The sequence below is a fragment of the Cnephaeus nilssonii genome, assembly GCF_951640355.1.
Source record: "Cnephaeus nilssonii genome assembly, chromosome: 4".
In the NCBI taxonomy this organism is placed as follows: domain Eukaryota; kingdom Metazoa; phylum Chordata; class Mammalia; order Chiroptera; family Vespertilionidae; genus Cnephaeus; species Cnephaeus nilssonii.
In genome coordinates, this window is record NC_137075.1 from 66,958,636 (window position 1) to 66,974,832 (window position 16,197).

Sequence of the window (16,197 nt, forward strand, 5' to 3'; positions counted from 1 at the left end):
TAATGCTTAAAACTTGTTTGAGGTGGACACTCCTATCTTAGGCCTCAGAGAACCTCTTCAATACTTCTTTCCAAGAGCAAACACTAGCAATTAGTCAAGGAAAACCAGGTACACAAGGGAACAAAGCAACATGAAGAAGAACTAGCAGGAGCAGGTAGCAGAAACAGCCACACACAGACTTCCGATCACAAATTAAAAGTGACATAGTAGGCCTGGGAGTGGGGGAGAGCGGGCTGGAGGGAGTCATTGTGTGTCGGGGGGAGAACATTTGTAATACTTTCAATAATAAAGATAGTTTTTTTAAAAGTGACAGTGGATTTGAGAAAGTCCCAAACAAAACTACTAAATTAAAATTTTAAACTCACTATTTAGTAATATATTGGACATAGCAGAAGAGAGAATTAATGAACTGAAAGATAGAGTTAGAGCAGTCTGACTTTAGAAGATAAAGATAAATTTTTTTAAAGTCACAGAAGTTTAAAAAAATTGTTTTAAAGAAAAAAGTCACAGAAATTTTTTTAAAAGGAAAAGAAAGAACCCTTATTTAACCAGTGTGCACTGCCACCGACACAGGGATCTTGTTGACTTAATAAAAAAAAATTCCCATAGTTTTATACATATTTTGATTACAGACTAATATAAAGTATTTGTGCATACTTTCTTAATTTTCTGAGTAGCCTAACAGAACAGAAATTCCTATATCAAAAGAGATAAGGGGTGCTTTTTGCAAGTAACCCCCTAGGTTATTGTGTTGCAAAGACAATTCTGGAATGAGTTAAGTAAATATGGGTCATGGATAAATGCCAAGTCGCAGAAGGTAGCTGGACGACGTGGGATATGCATGCCGTGCTTGGAGCCACTGCCCTTTAAGATCCTCTAGAAACTCTGCTTTTTATCTCATCACTATTCCTTACTGTTATTAGTAAGAACAGACCAGGGTTTTTTCACCCCTGCACTTAAACTTCAGTACAGAGGCACTTCCAATGAGAGTTGTGTTTTTCTTGTACTTAGCTTTCCACAGTGGTGACAGCTGTCATGTCAGAAAGTAGCCCAGCTTTGTCTTTTTAACTCCAAAGTGTCCATCACAGATCTTCTCTCAGTAGTGTGATACCTGGTGGTTAGGTTTGTTTTGCTTTAAAGGGGAGAGGACAGACAGAGCAGGCTACCTTGGCTTCAAGTGTGAGAACAGCTTTGAATTTTCCAACCTCAGGCCATCAAGTCCTGGTTTCATAATCCAGAATGTGTTGGGGCTTATCTTGTACTGTGTCAGTTTCAGGGGCCTCAGCATATTGCCCAGTCCCTACCCATTCTATGAATTCTCTGGAATAGACCCGAAGAGCTGATTATGCTGAGCATTCACTCTTAAGTGCTGCATCACAACAGTAATCTTGTTTTGTTAGCTTATTGTAAGAATAATGTCTTCAATGAGAGGTTGTCAGAATCTTGTCCTTAAGGAGTTCTCTTATTTGCCACCTGATATGTGTCACCATTATCACTTTTTCTTTATTTTTTCTAATCCTTGCTCAAGGATATATTTTTATTGATTTGAGAGAAAGAGAGAGAGAAACATTAATGTAAGAGACAAACATTGATTGGTTGCCTCCCACAGCACCCCAACCAGGGATTGAACCCACAACATGGGTAGAGGAAGTGTGCCCTGACTGAGAATCAAATCCACGACCTTTTGGTGTATGGGACAGACAAAGTTCCAACCAACTGAGCCACACCAGCCAGGTCCTATATTTTATTTTTTTAATTTTTAATTTTTCTATGCTTTATTTTCAGCTAACAGTTTGCATTTGTTTGGTAGTTCAGTGGGTAAATATATGAATGTATTTAATATTATTGTTGGTTCTGCCAAAACATTTTGTATGTGGGTTCCACTTTTATTTGTTTTGTCTGTGCTCTACATGACAGACTAATTAGAGACTACTAGAGGCCCGGTGCATGAAATTCGTGCACGGGGTGAGGGGGGTGTCCCTCAGCCCAGCCTGCACCCTCTCCAATCTGGGACCCCTCGAAGGATGTCTGACTGCCCGTTTAGGCCCAATCCTACTGGGCAGTCAGACATCCTTCTCACAATCCAGGACTGCTGGCTCCCAACTGCTCACCTGCCTGCCTTCCTGATTGCCCCTAACTGCTTCTGCCTGCCAGCCTAATCACCCCCTAACCACTCCCTTCCAGCCTGATTGATGCCTAACTGCTCCCCTACCAGCCTGATTGCCCTAACTCCCCTCCCCTGCAGGCCTGGTCACCCCTAACTGCCCTCCCCTGCAGGCCTGTTGCCCCCAACTTCCCTCCTCTGCCGGCCTGGTCATCCATAACTGCCCTCCCCTGCAGGTTTGATCTCCCCCAACTGCCCTCCCTTGCAGGCCTAGTCCCTCCCAACTACCCTCCCCTGCTGGCCTGATTGCCCCCAACTGCCCTCTCCTGCTGGCCATCTTGTGGCAGCCATCTTGTGTCCACATGGGGGCAGCCATCTTTGACCACATGGGGCAGCCATCTTGTGTGTTGGAGTGACGGTCAATTTGCATATTACTCTTTTATTAGATAGGATTGTATGGTATTGTATAGTGATAACTGTCAGCTAGTGGAATGAAGAAAGGAAAGGAAGAAGAGACAGGGAGGAAGGCAACATTTGGTTATTCTTTAACCATTCTAGAGGATTTTAGGACTTTTATGTTTTGCTGTGAATTCTTGATGAACATGAATGGCAATATGTGGGGAAGTGACATTAGTAGAACCTTTCAGGGGACATGATAATTAGTTCATGCTTAAGACCAAGTGTGCAGTAATCATGTATTGCATGCCTTCAGTCAGCACACATTGATTGCACACCCAGGTATGTGCCAGGCATTACATTAGGTATGAGATGAATAATACACTCTCTTTGCCTCTTAAGAAAAATAGACTAGCAAATGGATGGTTATAACACAGTGCAACAAAGTAATATTAAAGTTATGAACAACTTCTTAATGATGTACAGAGGCAGGAATTTGTAATTCTCCCTGAAGGGTAGAGGAAGTGTTTGCCAAAAACGGTGGCCCTTGAATTGGGCCCATATGAGAAACATTCAGTAAGCAAAGAAGAGGAAGGTAGGTCATTGCCTCTGCAGGGAACATGAAAATATTTAGTGACTGAGCTGAGTGTATCAAAGAATCACCCAGAGAAATTATTTTTTAAAATGAAGATCCCCAGAGCCATCCCAGAGATTCAGATTCAAAAGGTTCATTTGTAATAAGCACCTCAGGCAGTTCTATGATGGCTAGTCTGAAGACTGCATTTTGAGAAATGGCTGACTAGATCCAGACTAGTGTGTGGCTCTTCTGACTCCTGGTTCTGGGGCCAGTTTGACACACTGAAAAGAACATCGCTGGGTGTGAATCCTGGCTGTGTCCTGAATAATACACTTAATGCTAATCCATAGCTCTAGACTTTGGTAAATCACTCCATCTTACTAAGCCTGTTTTTACATCTACAAAATAAAGGCAATACATTTAACTTGGCAAGACTGTTATGCAGTATAGAGTATGCAAAGTATATAGCTCAGTGTCTGGCTCATACTAGGTGGTCACTAAATGATAGCTATCACTATCCTTATATAGTGGCGGCAAACTAAACCACTCTGTGCCCCACTTTCTCAGTTGTTAAAAAGGGATGATAATAGTACCAATCTAATATGGATACTTACATATCTGAAATAAGACATGCATGAAAAGCACTTAAAACAATGCCTGGCACATAGAAATTATTTAATAAATGCACAATGGTATTGTTGATATTGATGATGATTATGAAGAAGATGATGAAGATGGTGGTATTACTCCTGTAACTAGCTGGCCAGTTCCATATGAATACATCCTAGTACCTATTGAAATAGCAAGACTTGGATAATGGGCCCATTCATGTGTGAACAAGAAACCTGAGAAATGATGGTGTGAGGGATTAGAACATGAAAGAAAAAGTATTAAGGCGGTGGAATGACCATGTCTATTAGCAGCTGGGATAAATGGTCACATGATACTTGGCCCTTGGGAAGAATTATTCTTGGTAGGAAGGGGGTTTTACAAATTAAAGAAATAAATAAAGGAAGGGAAATAAGACAATCCATCTTGTAACTCAGAGCAGGGCTTTATGTAATTTTATGGAAAGTGGTCCCGGGAGAAAGCAGTAAGTGCCTTGAGGTAGCCTGGTAGGTGGGAGTGGAAAGGCAGTTACAAAGTTCTGGGTCCCTGCTAAGACAACTTACCTGAGAGCATCAGGCCCACATCGTCCACACCCTGGGTGTATCTGCTGCTGGTGAGTGGTGGATGCCCACTTCCTCCATCTCCAGTGGACCAGGCTGACCCTGACCCCATTTACTCTTAAGGACTTGTATGGGCTCTCCTGAAGGATGATGACTGTGGTGACTGCCAGAAACTCCAGGGATGGTACAAAGAATATAATGTCCTGGGAGCCAAGAGATGTGGGTTATGGTCCCAGCCCTGCCCTGCTTAGTTCTGGAACCTTGTTAAGCAACCATTACACCTCTGTGAGACATTCATTTGTTCCTGTGTTCATTCAAAAGACCTCTATGAAGTACCCTACTGCATGACAAACCCTGGAGGCACAGAGAGACCAGTCAGGTAGCACCCACTTCAGTATGAAATTCTTCTTTTGAGGTAGAGACTGTGCATGTACTGGCTTTTTAAACCACATATCTTGGAGGACCTCCAGTCCCAAATGGACCTTTCAGGTAGTTCATTCATTTCAATAGAAACCCTGATACATAGAATAAAATGTTGAACAGGTGAATCTGGACAGAGGAAATTTGGATGATCTTTATCCTCATCTTAATCTTCCAACTTTCCTAAAGTTTGAAAGTATTTCCAAATAAAAAGATTTTAAAAATTAGTATGAAATAATTTCTAGTGGTCCAGACCTATCTCTCAAAGCAAATAAATGATAGCATATAATGCATAATTTGTCACTCCACAACTAAGACCACTAGCTCTGGAGGGAGAGGGCCTGGGTTCAAGTCTCAGTTCATTTCCCAGCTTAGGATTTTGCCTAATTGATTTCACTCATCTGAATCTGCACTTTCTTCACCTGAAAATAAAGTTTTCCTCATAGGGACTTTGTGAGGACTGAGTGAGATTGTAATTATATATAACCTATATAATTTCTAGATATCATCTACCTAATACACATATGCATATCCAATTGCTTTGTTCTTCATAAAGTGCTGTGCAAAGGTAGCAGGCTCTCTGCCTCAGCTGAGCTCGTGGTAGTATATGTGATCTCTGGAGTAACTTACATTAACTCACAAGCTCCCTTCTCTTTTCTTACAGCCTGAAAGAATTTCCGGGGAGCAGTATGGAATCCATTCTGATGTCTGGAGCTTAGGAATCTCTTTCATGGAGGTATGGTGTTTTTTATAAATAGATGTTTCTATGTATATTCGTAGTAATATTTTCTATCAGGAAGAATGAAGATTTTGGGGGAAAAATTAAATCTCCAGTGTGTTATGTATACACAGTGTTTAAAGTTATATTTTGATATCCTTGCATGGTTTGTGAACCAGCTGTTTCTCATAGATCACCTTGTAAAAGTTAACCTAGAGTGCTTCTTAAAAATGCAACTTCCAGACTCCATCCAAGACTAGTCCATATCGCTAAGAATCTGCATCATTAACATGTTCCCTGGGTGATCCTTATATACACAAATCCAGAGAACCTATGTTCTGAAAGACAGTTCAGAAAAATTTTGGTTGGAATGCATATATCACTTCCAAAAGTGATTACTTTAAAGAGTATAGCCCTACTCATTTGGATGTATAAGTTCTATATGTTTGTTTAGAAAGAAAAAAGCCACCTTGTTCCAATATAGTCAGATCACATGTTGGGGCACAGGGTGTGATATCATCTGGGGGGAGGTTAAGGGTATGTATTTAACACAACTTAATGTTTCTACTCTTTATAGATATATTTAGAATGGACTTTATTTTACTGGACTTCGTGAAGCCCCACTAGAACTCTGTGCTAAGATTTCTATATCATGACCCTTGATCTACAAGGAAATGAATATGATTTATATTAGAACATCTGGGTTTGAGTTATAGTATTGTAGACTCTGGATACTCATAAGTGCTTCAAAAATTGTTTCTCACATACTTTGATTCAGATAAAAGATGACTTTTTAAAAACTATAAAGGACTCCTTAAATAAGATCATGGATAGAGTTGCATTCATGCTTTTATCACCTTTTTTTTTTGGTCAAGTACTTTTTCTATGATTTTTGTAATGTATGAATGCAGCTGGATTTGTAAGGAAATATCTTCAGACTCAATTCACCTGCACTGAGGAAAGAAAGCAAAAATAAAGTATCCAGTGTTTATTAAGCCATATTCTCTGCTTCTTCATAAAAAAGGCCTCCAAGAGGAAATGCGCTATGTGTGCATCAGCTTATTAGTTAGCCATAATGGTGGACAGACACTCAAAACTGAGTCTCCCAATAGAATCCTGAAGGGATTGTTCAATTAGCCTGTGTCAGGGGAAACTAGTACTTTGGTGAGGCTCAGGCCTTGCTGTTGCATAATTTCCCTTTAAATTGTTGTCATTGAATGTATTCAGTAAATGACCCGATAAACTGTAGAACATTTGTGAAGTTGCGCAGTGTAGAGATAAGAACCCTAGATTGGGTATGAAAGACCTAGACTGCAGTTCCAACTTGGCTGCTGGCTTTCTAGGTGGCCCTGTGCGAGCCTCACTTTGGGTTTCAGCTTATTCATCTGTGAAGTAATGACCTCTAAGCCCCTTTCCAGACTAACATTCGATGACTCTACGCAGTCTGCTATTGTCTCTCTTTAACTTCCCGTGACAACTCTAGAGTTGTGTGACCTAGACAGTGGTATATCCTAGCTTGGCATAATTTGCAGAGGCATAGCAATACTGTGAGAGAGCGTAACTAACAGATTTAAGATTTTGAGCCCATATAAATATTCACCATCCATTCCTTCCACATTGGTTTTTTCATTCATATATCGAGGTCTTGCTATGCCTGCTGGTAAGCAAAGGGGATATAGCAGTGAAAGGAGACTCCAGTCTCCACTCTCATGGAGTTGCATTTGGTGAGGGGTGGGGTATGAGGAGAAATAAAAGAGAATGATAACTAAATATATAATTTGCCAGGTGACGATAAGTCCTGTGTTTTATACCAAATTCATTTGGGGTACAAGATAATGAAAAATATGTGATAGGGAAAGGGAGTAGGAGGTTTTGAGTTCATAAATGAGTAATTGTAGGCAATTCAGTAATGAATAGAACTCCAGGGTTCTTTAGGGGCAGATGAGATGAGAACATGATCTGAAGAGTTTGGGAAGTTAACCCAAAAGAAGCACTTGAAAGTCAAGGTTCTTTTTTCACCACAGTATGCTTGGAGTAGACATGATAAATCTTGTTTAAAATCACTATAGATAGAGAGAAGTGTGAATCTCAGTAGCATTTTAAAATTCTGAGTGATTGTGTTCTGAAATAGTTGACCTCTTCTAAGAATTGCTTCTCTTCTGTTTATCCTCACTTTCTATGTTTACACTCTGAAGAGCAGAAAGTTTCACTTACTCAACAATTACTATTTTAGCACTGATCATGTGCTAGGCCTGGGGAGTGGGTCACACAAAGCTGACAAAAGCCTGCCTCTGCTGGAGAAGACAGCCACCTAACACCCAGCACAGGGTAACAGGTCTTCAGGAAAATGTTTATGAAGGACTGAGTCACAGAGGGCGGGTGGTGAGGTGGTTCTCAGAGGAGTTGACAGTTGAGCTGGGTTGGTCTTGGAGGGAGATTGCCACTGGAAGCAAGAAGGAAAAGGTGGAGGAGCCCTGCCCACCCCCAGCACACTCTAAGGTGGACCTCTGTAAACCCTTTAGGAGAGCTCCCTTGTCAAAATAGGCAGGTCTCAGCGAGGCCATTCCACTGCTTCTGTGTGGATACCTTCCTCCAACTGTTTGAGTCAGTCAGTTTATTCCTCCAGGGTGTGAGGGGTACAGAAACAAATGGGATAAAAACTAGGGGAAGCTGAGCAAAGGAATTTTCCTGAAATTACTCAAGAATCAGATAGATACAAAATGGGAACTAGAGTTTTCTACCTCCACCTAGCACCCCCACCAACACCAACCCCCACAATTCCATAAGCTCTTGACCCCTCCCTGAGGTTTGGTGATGCAGGATTCAGAAGGTTGCCTTCATTGTTTTAAACTCCTAACATAACGAGCTTCACCCCTGCTTGCCGGCTTCATACTCATACTTCATACAACTTCCCTTGTTAATGTGCTGCCTCTGTCCCCATGGGGAGTCATAACAAGGCCTCTCGCCACACTCTTTCATAAAAGATGCTACATGCCGCTAAAATGTGCCATATAAAAAGCCACAGACAGGTACATTTGTGCCTTAAGCAAAGAATCTTTAATATCAGACTATCTTTTATCTAGGAACAGAACTGCCCCCGTCTCCGCAGCTCAGCATCCCTCTGTTCCTGGGATAAAGTGGGTCTCTTCCAGAATTGTGTCAGCTGTATGCAATGCTTGGAGTTGGCAGAAGTAATATAAAGATGGAAATTACCCTTAAGAAGGGAAAAATGAGATCATTCAGCTTGACTAGAGCATGGCAGTTTTACTAGATGGGAAGAATTTGGCCCCTTTCTGTATTTTGGGCTTATGGTTTCCATCCAACTCAGATCTTTAAATGTGTTGTAGTTCTCCTTGTGTGAATTAATTATGGAACCAAATAAAGGTCATTGCCAGCCCTAGCCAGTTTTGCTTAGTGGGTAGAGCATCAGCCCGAGGACTGAGGGGTTGCAGGTTTGATTCCGGTCAAGGACACATACCTCAGTTACAGGCTCAATCCCCGGCCTCAGGAGGCAACCAATCGATGTGTCTCTCTCACATCGATGTTTCTCTCTCTCTTTCTGTCTCTCCCCTTTCCTTCCACTCTCTCTAAAATTCAATGGGAAAATATCCTTGGGTGAGGATTAACAAAAAAAATAAAAGAAAGTAAAGGTCATTGCCATATATGGGGTTTGATGGGCTCACTTGGTAATGGGGAAAGGAACCCAGGTGGACTTGCACCTTTTCCTTGAATCTTTCTGACTGGAAATCATGTGGCAATGCAAAAGAAAGAAGAAAAGAAAAAAGAAGCAAGACCCACTAGCAAGGGTACAAGATTCCTGAACTAGGACAAACTGGGAGGATTAATCCTACCCCCAAAATATCTGGCTCTTCTAGAAAGCTCGCAGTGATTCAGTTGACTGGGTCTGTTCACCCTTGCTGGTTGCTACTCAAGACTTCAGAGCTAAACTTTAAAATGAAAATGAGCTTGTTATATAATAAGGACTTTGTTTTACCAAGTTTGATGATTTTATTTAATCCTTAAGGGTAGGGAGAACCTAAGACATTTTAGGGCACATTTTTTTAATTTTACAGGCAGCTCAGTGCTTCTGTCTTTTCCCACATAGAGGCTTGAGGACAAAGTCCCACTGTTGTTGTTCACTAATTAGTTACTCCATGTATATTGTTGTGTCATTTGAGTCATAGCCATATTTCCAGAAGCTGTATTTTTAGTTGCCCCTTCTTGGGTAAAAAATAAGTAAACATATACCCTTTTCTAGCTTTGCATCTGCAGCACCCAGGATGATGCATATACATTTAAAAAGGCACCAGGCCAGTCCCATAGTGTTCTTACTCTCACTGGGTATGCTCTGCAAGTCCATGTTCTGGTTTGTGCTTCTATCTGGTGGGTTATTATAAACCCTCTTAAGATGGAACAATCTTTTGACAGGCTTTTCCGCAGAAGTCACGCTGAAAGCCCAGTCTTTAGCACATGCATTTTGCTCTTTTCACTTGGGCCCTCGCTCTTTCTGCCTTTGTTTGCCTCCTCTCTCTGCCAGTCTCTTGAGTCCAAGGCATAGAACAATCCAGCTCAATGTGCTTGGTTAATTGAAGTGTCATCTAGTCCTCTGAGACCCCTCTTCAGCATGATCACTGCTTCATTGAAGTGGTTTGAATGATGTGTTAAATGATGAAAGCAAGGTCCGTGGCTTAGAAAAATGTCTCTAGATAGGTGAAGAACATACTCAGAGAGACACACAAGGTCACTGTCATCAAAGTAACACCATCTTCTAAAGCTTTCTATGGGTTCTGTTGTTTTGACTCACAAGAGAGTTTTTCTTGTGAGTTTTAGAATTACCTTTACCAAGTCTTTTTTAAAAAATATCCATGGACTAACTACTACACTGTTCACTCTACATGGTAAGGCATTTTTCTTCATCTCCTTAAGATTTAAATACCCATTCTTCATGAGTCCGACTCTGATCTCTACAGCTGAAAGTAGTGTCTTCTGACTTCATCGACATCTTTATTGTGACATGTAGATTTTTCACTTTGTATAATAATTTTCTCATAATTCTTTATGATGGGCATCAGGTTGATTCTCTCAAAATCTACACTGTCTAGCACAATTCCACTGCCCTAGTGATATTCAGTAAATCTTTTAGGCTCAATTATTTTGTGCTTTTGTAATGGTTTTAAAGCAGTTTCTGAAAATAAAGATTAGAGTTTAAAGTTAGTTTGAAGCCTTTAACATAAGCACTCATAAATATATGCTGAGTAGGTCACAAATATTTTACATGTGAAGAAGGGCTTTCTGTTTGCCCAAGTATCAGACCTAGATTCAAGTGTCACCTCTGCCAGTATACACTATAGATCCTTCGATAGGTCATGTAATCTCTCTGGGCCTGATTCCTCATTTTTAGGTAGACGCTCTACTTCAAAGCTTCTGGACAAAGATCACAATGAGAAAATTAAGCCAATAGCCCCCTCTTTAAAAGGGATTGCCTTTTGAAAGGTTTGTATTTGATTCAAAAAAAGGCTACTAATTTGGTGAAAGCATGGAATGCATGTTTTAGCTTCCACTCTCACATCAAACTCCAGTAAAAATCACCATAAAGGAATTTTTAAAGGCATAATATCATAAAGGCAAAACAAAGGGGAAAGGAGAGACAAGAGCAACCAAATTTTGGATGTGGGGAAGCAGATGGACAACAGTAAACAACTTAGCAGAACTGAGAATGCTGAAGTCCTAAACAGCAGTGAAGAAAGTAAGAACCCCTGATTTACTGTAGAGCACTCAGAAGGCTCAGGAATTGTGGTGCCAAGTATCTGGACTTAGGAGGGGGTGTGGGAGCAAAGAGAAGAGAATGTTTTCAATTCTGCTTGAGAAGCAGTTACTCTGTTTGACCTACAGATTCTTTCCTAGCTCAGCACCGCAGACCGTTGTCCCTCCCCACCCTAACACAAGTCTGGGTAGAGGGTGTTTTTGGATCGAATAAAATAAGTGATGCCTGGCATCATAGAAGACTGTGTCCCATTACTGAGTACGGACACTTTGAGTGGAAGTTCGGACTTTAAATGTTGAGACTTCTCAGCCTTCTTAGCACACCCTGTTCCTAGGATAGTGGCAGCCAAGATGACCTTTCAGGCAGGAGATTGGAAGAGACTTTCCGTAGGGAAATCTGACCAAGAAGTCTTAAAGATCCAGCATTGGGAGTTCCCCAAGGACACAGCCTAGCTGGATCCTGTTACCTCAATCTGCAGGCTCCACCAATAAGCACAATGTTTCCAGTCAGATTTCTAGTGCCTTGCTCTTAGCAGGGTATCTGAGGAAGGCCTTTACGGTGAGAACAGAGACCTAAAATAACTTTAAAAATAATAACTTGGAGGGCCTTGGGGAGACAATCTCAAATGAATTGGGATAGTATTCTCAGAGAGGTAGAACATATTGCATCCAGGAAAATGAGAACAGGCTGCTGCAACAAAGGAATTTTCAGAACAACAACACACAGAGAAACAAAAATTAGGGACCCAGATCAGGAAGTCTCGCATATGGAAAACAGAAGTTTCAGGAAGAAAAAATAGAAAAAACGGAGGAGAGGAAGTCATCAAAGAAAAAATGTTTTCATTTTACTTTTGTAAGGTGAGAAATAGTTATATGTTGTTTGAGATTGCCCTCCTCTTAGTATTCCTACAGAGAAAAAAAAAACAACTAACTTTTTTCTAACTAAAAAAAAGGCCCAGAGAAAGTTTATTTGGGGGATGAAAGAATAGTAAATTTTTAATTGTCTGTATTTATCTATAATGGAATTTTTCCCAAGGAAAATTTAGCATAAAAAGTACAACTAGTTGGCTATAACAACCTTATCTTATGGAGATGTTAAAAGCTCTGAACACATCTCTTTTTTTTTTTAATTTTGCCTTTACATGTATTGTTTAATGGATGCCAGATAAGACTCATTAGATACCAAGAAAATGAAGTGTGATCTTCTGCATTACAAACACACAAAGCTATGTGAAATGAAAATAAAAGTATTGACAAAGTGGCATGGATCACCCAGCCCAGTACCCTTGTTAAAAGCCTCTGGAGAAGTGTGATGAGGATGTAATTTTTTTCTGTCACCGTCTCCAGATTCAAGAGCAGTCATCCTAATTCTTGAACTGTTTAAATGCTTAGACTTTAGATTAACCAGATATATTGGCACCACTGCTTATAATCAATTTCTCAAATACTTATTGAGAACTTTTTATGTGCCAAACACTTTACTAAATACTGGGGAAACAGAGGTAACTAAAATAGGCATGTTCCCCTTCCTTGCTGAACCTGTAATGTGAGGGAGGCCGATGATAAAAAAATAACAGTGAACACATATTTTTTGAAAGTGGGCACTTTCAGTGTTCTCATCCTTTTTATAAGCACTTTCATTTAACATTAATAACCCCATCAGGTTACTTTGAAAAGTAAGCTTCTCTTTGAAATAACATCCTCATCTGTGTATTGGGTGCTTACCAGGTGACAAGAATTATGGAGTGTTATCTAGACATGGTTCCTGCCTCTAAATACATATACGAAAGAACCCTTTCCCCCTCCCCTCCCTATAAAAAAAAAGAAAGAAAGAAAGAAACACCCAGAGACACAGCTGTCTCTAGTGGTCTCCAGCTGTGGCTTTGTTTGTCTCTCTAGCCTTGGTGATTATGAACCTGGGCTGAGGGGTGACGGATGGCTCTGGATGTCCTGTGAGCAGCTGCTGTCAGCCTCTCTAGACCATAAAAACATGGCATTTGGTGTGATCCACTTAAATACTGGTATTTTCTCCTCTTCCTTTTTACAATTATTGCCAAGCTCATGAGTGGAAGTTAAATCTTATTGTAATATGTTTCGTCTGCTGCTCCATCTAATAAAACATCTTACCTGTTGATCACAAGTTTCTGCTGAAAACCCTCAGAAGGCAAAAGGATCAAAGCTAAAAGGGTCTAAACACCAAGGAACAGTCAGTGGAAGGTTGGACAGGAAAGCGGGCAGGAGTGTGATTCTAGCGTCCTCCTTCCCTTCGCTGAAGAATGCTGAGAAAAGAGCATGTAACAGTTTCTGTCCCTCGTTGCTCCCTTCTTACTCCCCTCTCTGAAATTGTCTTCATTTTTTTCAGTGTCATTTTTTCTTAAAATTTTTTTCTAACTTATTGCAAGAATAAGGAACTGTTAAAATGACCTCTGGCATATGATGGATTGACTAGTTCAGCCCTTTGCAAGGTTTGTGAAGGGATCCAGCTGTCTCAGATTACCATGCCTAAACGTGCATTTTCCAGGGTTGTCAGTGACAGTAGTGAATGTGAAACTGCCGACAAAGTGAAGAGCTTCCCACTGAATGAGGCATTGTGGAGCTTGCTTTGTGCTCAGAACGATCGTGAACACCCAGGAGATTGACAAAACAGCATGGAACAGGTGCTAGCAGTCCCAGCTAAGCATTTTATTATTTTGATGGATTTCAGGCTCATTGTAAAGTTTTTCCAACAGCACATGTTCAAATTGTATATGCACACAACACATACAATTTGGACTTTTAAAAAAATCATTAAATCAACAGTCTTGATATGAAGACTAAAGAAATAAAGAGAAGACAAAGCAAGCGTTTGACAACCATACTCAGACATTTGAAGGGTGGTCAGCAGAGAAGAGGCAGGCTGCTGCTTTATGACTGGCAGCCTGGACTTTCTGAAGCTAACAACAACAACCCTCTGGTTGTCTATTCAGTATAAAGAATTTTCTAATTGATAGATCCCTGCACCCTTCCTCCTCTCGCAGTGGAGTCTTTGCCTCTAGGGGTAAAAGTGCCCCATCCCTTGGGGGCATTTAAGGAGTGACTGAATAACCACTTGTTTCAGGGTTTTGTTTTATTTTAAGGGGAAAATGCTTTACAGAAGAGACAGGTATAAGGTTAGATAGGATGCATTCATTTATTTGTTAGTGGTTCAAGAAATGTTTGTTGAGTGACAGTCATGTAGCAGGCACTGTGCTAGTCACTTGGGGACACTGCTGTGAATGAATCTGACAAAGTCCCAGCTTTCACAGAATCTGTTTTAAAGCAGGTGCTTGACAATAGTAACCTATTAGACAGAAACAGCGTTATCTCTTAGGGGTAACTGAGCGGTGTGGAGCTACCTTTGAGTCAAGATCTAAAAGATAAGAAGAGGCCTGTCTTCTAGTGATATCTGTCAGCTCTGGAATTCTTTTGAGTATGATGAATTGGGGAAGCACTGCTGTTACCTTTGAGACACCCAGTGCTAAAAACCACTGCTTACAAAGTTCTGTCAACACTCAAGTCTATTGACCTAGAATTGGCTTTAAACATGAATTTCAAGATCCTACAGGCCATACTTTGGTTCTGAAATGTATAACTTTAATATTGGTATAGCACTTACTTAGAAAATTATTTTACCACCCTATCTTATATTTAGAGACTAGAATATTTTTTTTTACTAGCAGAGAGAGTTTAGAACTTTTAAAATCAGATCCCTCCTCTTACCAGTGAGGACGCTCAGTCCAGAGACGGGAGAGAACGTGCCCACAGTCACGGCACCCAGCTAATACTCAACAGAAAAGCCTAGCATCTGGGGCTTCTCATGCGAAGTCTAGTGTTCTTCCCTCTGATTCCCAGCTGTTGACGTCTTGCTCAGTGTCATTCTAACAAGAAGGATAACAACATAACATTTTATGTGTACGTAACATTTAACAAAGCCATTTTATACTCATCTCATTTAAGCTTCTCCCCACTGTAATGGGAAATGACTGAAAAATCAGTAATTTAAGGCACCCAAGATTGTTCCACTGTATGAGCACCAGTGTTCCCATTTTGCCAATAAGGAAACTGAGGTCCAGAGAAATTAACAGACTTTCTCAGGAAGTCTAAATGACTAGACCAGGTAGCAGCAGTCACGTATCCTGACTCTGGATTAAAGTCTGCTTCTTTCGTTATGCTATAGAAAAAAAGTAGATCAAGTAGTTTGAGAAAAAGAAAATATGAATGATGAATATAAATGAGCAGGAAGTTAGAGAAAGGAAAGGGCTGGTTTGCTGTGACTCTGCTCATCAGCCAAGACTGCTTTTCACAGGATGACCACCTACTCTATCCCTATAGCTGCTGCCTATTCTATCCCTATAGCTGCTACCTACTCTATCCCTATAGCTGGTTCAGTTTTACCATATTTTGAAATGTACAATTGCTGTTGTTTTTCAGAAACTAAGGTTTAGTTTATTTATTAAAAATACAAAAATTAACCTAATCTCTAATACTTCTGCTATAATTTTTTAAAAAGTGGATAGGTGAGACTCCATCTAAACATTATGTAGTTGCAGTAAAGATACAAACATTGCCCTCTGGAGCCCCTTGACCAGTAGGGAGGAAGGTAAGTAAAAGTGCAACAGATAGAAATCCTCTCTCTCTCTCTCTCTCTCTCTCTCTCTCTCTCTCTCTCTCTCTCTCTCTCTCTCTCTCTCTCTCTCAACCAGTAGCACATACAGAGGCCAGAAGTGTGAGAATATTATGTTCCCTTGACTTTGAAGTGTCTAGAAATAGAAGTGCAGGCTACATTGAGCTCAGTAGACTACACCCTATGCACCCTAGTACTGGTGTTTTCCTAGGTGCCCACAGCTGCACGACAAGGAAGCAGTTTAGAAATGGAGACAACACCCCAAGCTGGGTCTCTAGGGCCTGTAATGATTAAAGCTGCCCACTGTCTGGGACACAGGTCAGCATTACAAAAACATTGAAACAGTGTCATTTCTTACTTCTTACTATGGAGATCAAAATGTTTATTAAGTACATGAAATGGATTTGG

General features: G+C 40.6%; 1 protein-coding gene across 3 annotated transcripts in view; it reads left to right on the forward strand.

The window, feature by feature from the left end:
• The window catches only part of MAP2K5 (mitogen-activated protein kinase kinase 5), a 269,269-nt gene that overhangs the window by 153,196 nt on the left and 99,876 nt on the right, over positions 1–16,197 (forward strand). For all 3 annotated transcript variants that reach the window (XM_079768368.1, XM_079768369.1, XM_079768370.1), the window contains exon 16: positions 5,331–5,402. In XM_079768368.1, coding sequence (XP_079624494.1) covers positions 5,331–5,402 — 72 coding nt within the window. The remainder of the gene's footprint in view (positions 1–5,330; positions 5,403–16,197) is intronic.